Raw genomic sequence first — 4,211 nt, 5'->3', positions numbered from 1 at the left:
TCCGGGATATCAGTGCACATCTCTCGCGGAAAAACTCCGAGACAGACGCTAGTCGGCTCTCTGACGGCTTCGAGGATTGGACGAGAGCTCGCGGCTCCGGCAGAGACCGCTTCCGCCCGTGGCCTGGGCGGGGCTTGCCGCAGGACTCCAGCTCCCAGACTGCCTCGCTTCCCGCGCCTAAGGTACCTGGCTGGTCGGGTTCCGGTGGCGTGGGCCCTTGCACACCGCCTCTTCTTCCGTCCTCCTTTGCTCGCGGTGGTGGTTGTCTTGGTTACGGCGCTTAACGGTCCCCGGCGATTCCTTTTTGAGGGGTTGCACCCTGAGCTGCTGACTGAAGAAGCCTTCGGTTCCTGGAAGAGTCGGGGTGGTGGCAGGTCCACCCGTGGATGTGGAGTAATTGACGCTTTTGAGGTATCTTGCAATTACCAGTTTCCCTTTCTTCCCTGCGTGGGGCAAGGAATTCTCCGAGGTTGCCAAGTTTGGGGCTTACTCGTCACACCAAATGGTCAGGGCAGTCTTGGGCTCTGAACCTTCGTAATTCAGAAAAAGATTTGCCTTTGATTTTTACCTTTCTTTATCTCCCTTCTCTTTAAAGAGGAGGAAGGAGGCCGATCTTAGTGTTTCCCCTCCACACACCTCTTTCCTAATCCGGCTTAGAAAACCTGAAATATACAATATCATAAATAATTTATTTTATCCTGTAGTATTTAAAGATGAAAGTGGCTAAAAATTCTTGCAAAAAGGTAAGACGTTCTACTTAGAATTTTCTCTTCTATTAGTTCTACGAATTTTTCTCTTCTACTCTTGTTTTCATTCTGGGATCTAGCTTGTCTATCTAAAATGTTTTTTCTCATTGTTTCCCCGTTTAGAAACTCTTCAGTCTTGCTTCGTTGCCTGTAGAATAAAATCCGAACGCAATATGACATTTAAGTCAGCAGTCTTGATTTTTTAGGGTGCATGGAGTCGGGGTGAATCACTGTTCAAATTCATGGATTTGCTAGAGCTGCACTACCACTGTCTTCTGCTGCTGTTCACACTTCTTCCACCTCTAGTCCCACCTAATGCCTGCATGATTTCCCTTTTATACTACTCCTGTCCAAATTCTTCAAAATTTTAAGTCCTATATCTGTATAATCTTACCTGACCAACTCAGAAGTGATTCTGTTAGAGGGACAGTTCTTCTTCTCTTTGAGATTGTGTTGCTTTTAATGGGTGCATATTGGGGTACTAATGGACTTCATTTTGTACATCTCTTTGTTTCCTCAGAATAGGATTCTTGCCACAGGATTTTTTTTTTTTTCATTCAAAGAGCTGAATTCACAGTAGGATTTACTCTGTGTTTGATTTAGCAGTAATTTACTGTAGTGCTCTGTCTTAAATTTGGGGTCTTCCAAATTGCTTAATTATTTGAGGAATTCTTAGTACCTCATTAATGCTCTCTACTTTCTATTAATGTTTTGGTATATTTAAATTTTTGTTTGTTTTTAATCTACAGAAGATTAAATTGGGAAAGAAAACTGGCCCATAATAAAAGATGTCTCGAAAACTTCCTACGGAGCTCAAAAAAATAAATATCTCCAGTTCTCTGGAATCTGAAGATATTAGCTTAGAAACAACAATTCCTACAGATGATATTTCCTCGTCAGAAGAGCGAGAGGGTAAAATGAAAATAACCAGGCAGCTAATTCAACGCAAAGAACTGCTTCATAATATTCAATTACTGAAAATAGAACTATCCCAGAAAAATATGATGATTGACAATTTGAAAGTGGATTATCTTACAAAGGTAAGACCGGGTGTACATTTTGTTATTTACATTCTTTATCATCTTTAAACTGCAGAAAAATAAAAAAATTTATGTATGTTATCTGAACTTAAAATGATACACTTATATTCCTTGTCCTGGACAGCCTTTTAATACTTTGAGTTTTGAATGATGGAGTGATTTAAATGTGAACAGAGATGAATTTACTTCTGTAGGCTCCATTTTTAAAATCTAGCAGTGTAAGTTTTATTTTCTTAGGTATAATTTCTACCTAAGTTTTTTCTGCTTCATTGACCATGACGTGACTAGTTGGATAGGAAGAGTCAAGAGCATGATTATATTATTGAATCTGTATTGTCCTTGTCCTAGAAATTGAATTCTTTGTTCTCTTTCTTTTGGTAGTTACTGAGACTTTCTGTTTGATAGTTACTATGTCATACAAGGAGTCATAAACTCATGTACCATAGTCTTTAGTAAGTGTTGTTTGCCATGCAAATAAGAATATTCTAGTCCTTGGTTTTTGGCCCTTTCTGCTTATTTACAAGTTCAAAGTTGTTTTTGTAAGACCTGGTAAAGTTTTCACTAGCCCTAGGAAATATACATTGATTTCAGAAAGATAAGAGACAGTTCTTTACTGTTACTATTTCTGTTTCCAAGAAAATCTTTTGTTTACAATGGTAAACCCTTCACCTTTGCTCCTGGTCCCAGCTCTTTCTACTCCTCCATTTTGTTGTTTCATTTATACCTTTCCTTGTTAATTCAGTCTTTCATTTTTAGTTCTTGTCTAGCTACACTAACATACTTTAGTGTCCTGTAGAAATACTTCTTGACCATATGTCTGTAGTAAAATAAGTTGTCTCAAACCTTAAAATCTCGAAAAAGTAGAGAAGTAATTTAGGTAAGCTTTTTCTAAAATTAATATTTTAAATTTAATATTTAACACTTATTGAGTTTATTTTGTGCATAGACACTCTTCTAAGAGCTTTTTATTTGTGGTTTTATTTATGCCTCATAAATCCTTTGAAATATAGATTCTTTTGAGGGGATAGGGTCTTCTATAACCCATCTTATTAATGAGTCAATAAAATAAGTTAGACTAGTACTGTTACTTAGTGCCTTATAACATTTGAGCTGCTATAACAAAATACCAGAGGATAGGTAGTTTATAAACAACAGTAATATATTTTGCATAATTTGGGAAGCTGAAAAGTCCAAAATTAGGGTGTCCAGTGTAGTCCAGTTCTGTCCCTTTTCTGGGTTGCATACTTATTGCAGTGTCCTCACGTGGCAAAAGGGTAAGCTAGCTTTCAGAGGTATCTTACAAGGGCACTCATCACTCATGGAGCTCCACCCATACAACCTAATCACCCCCCCTACAAAAACTCCACTTCTTAATAATATCACAATAGTGATTACGTTTCAATATCTGAATTTGGGGTGCAGACTCTAACACCTACTAAGCACACAGTATTGGTTGTTGTTATCCACTAAAATAGTATTCTCATTTTTTTACCCCCTCTATGTAATATATATAACTGAACCCCATTTTTCTCTTGATGAAACAAAGCCACAGAGTGGTTAATACATACCCAAGGCCATTCAGATAAAAGTGGTAGAACTAGACAGGATTCAAATCCTAGGAAGTCTAAAGCCCATACTCCAATAAAGTGAATTTCCAAACACTTCCTTTTATTTACACAGTCGCCTACCCTACTCTAGGTCGCTTGGTACGTTATCAGTGCATCCAGTGGTTTCCTGTCCTTAATAGTTTACTCCTATTGCTTTTACTTCATATACACTCCCACAGTGCTATTGGCTCATATATTCCTCTCTCTCAAGATTTCCTTTAGTACACCTCATTGAAAAAGCCTGAGTTAATATCCCATTTATTAATCCATCCACTCAATCAACAAATATTTCATTAAGTGACAATTATATACCATATCCACAATTACATTTTATTTGGTTAATTCTTTTATTTGTTTTCAATTTATATTGTACTTGGTTTTAAATAGCTTTTCTTGTTTTGGGGTTTTTTGTTGGGGGGCGTTGTTTGTGGGGTTTGGGTTTTGTTTGTTTGTTTAATTTTGAGACAGGGTATTGCTAACGTGCTGAGACTATCTTTGAACTTGTGATCCTCCTGCGTCAGTCTTCCATACTCCTGGGATTGCAGGTGTGGGCACTGCTCTTATTTTTTTTTTAATGTGTTACACTATAGAAATGGTGACTGATTCATGAGAGACTGTCTAGTTAACAGCCAAAATTTTAAGTATACATAGTTAGGGATTCAGTTCCATCGTTACCAGTTTCCTGGGGCAAATTCCTTAACTTTTTCATTCCTTGATGTTCTGTAAAATTATAATAGTATTTATATCACAGAATTGTCTTGAGGATTAAATTAATCAATGTATGTTAGCTCTTAGGCACCTGGTATATGATAAAAACA

General features: G+C 37.4%; 1 protein-coding gene across 3 annotated transcripts in view; it reads left to right on the top strand.

Annotated features, from left to right (window-relative positions):
* Window positions 1–211: 211 nt before the first annotated feature.
* Pibf1 (progesterone immunomodulatory binding factor 1) overlaps window positions 212–4,211 on the top strand; it is a 235,424-nt gene continuing 231,424 nt past the window's right edge. For all 3 annotated transcript variants that reach the window (XM_071611456.1, XM_027938068.3, XM_071611455.1), the window contains exons 1-2: window positions 212–411; window positions 1,496–1,786. In XM_071611456.1, coding sequence (XP_071467557.1) covers window positions 1,535–1,786 — 252 coding nt within the window. In that variant the 5' untranslated portion in view covers window positions 212–411; window positions 1,496–1,534. The remainder of the gene's footprint in view (window positions 412–1,495; window positions 1,787–4,211) is intronic.

This window comes from Marmota flaviventris, chromosome 4, assembly GCF_047511675.1.
Source record: "Marmota flaviventris isolate mMarFla1 chromosome 4, mMarFla1.hap1, whole genome shotgun sequence".
Classification (NCBI taxonomy): domain Eukaryota; kingdom Metazoa; phylum Chordata; class Mammalia; order Rodentia; family Sciuridae; genus Marmota; species Marmota flaviventris.
The sequence above is the reverse complement of the archived record's forward strand: the minus strand, read 5'-3'. Positions and strand labels throughout refer to the sequence as shown.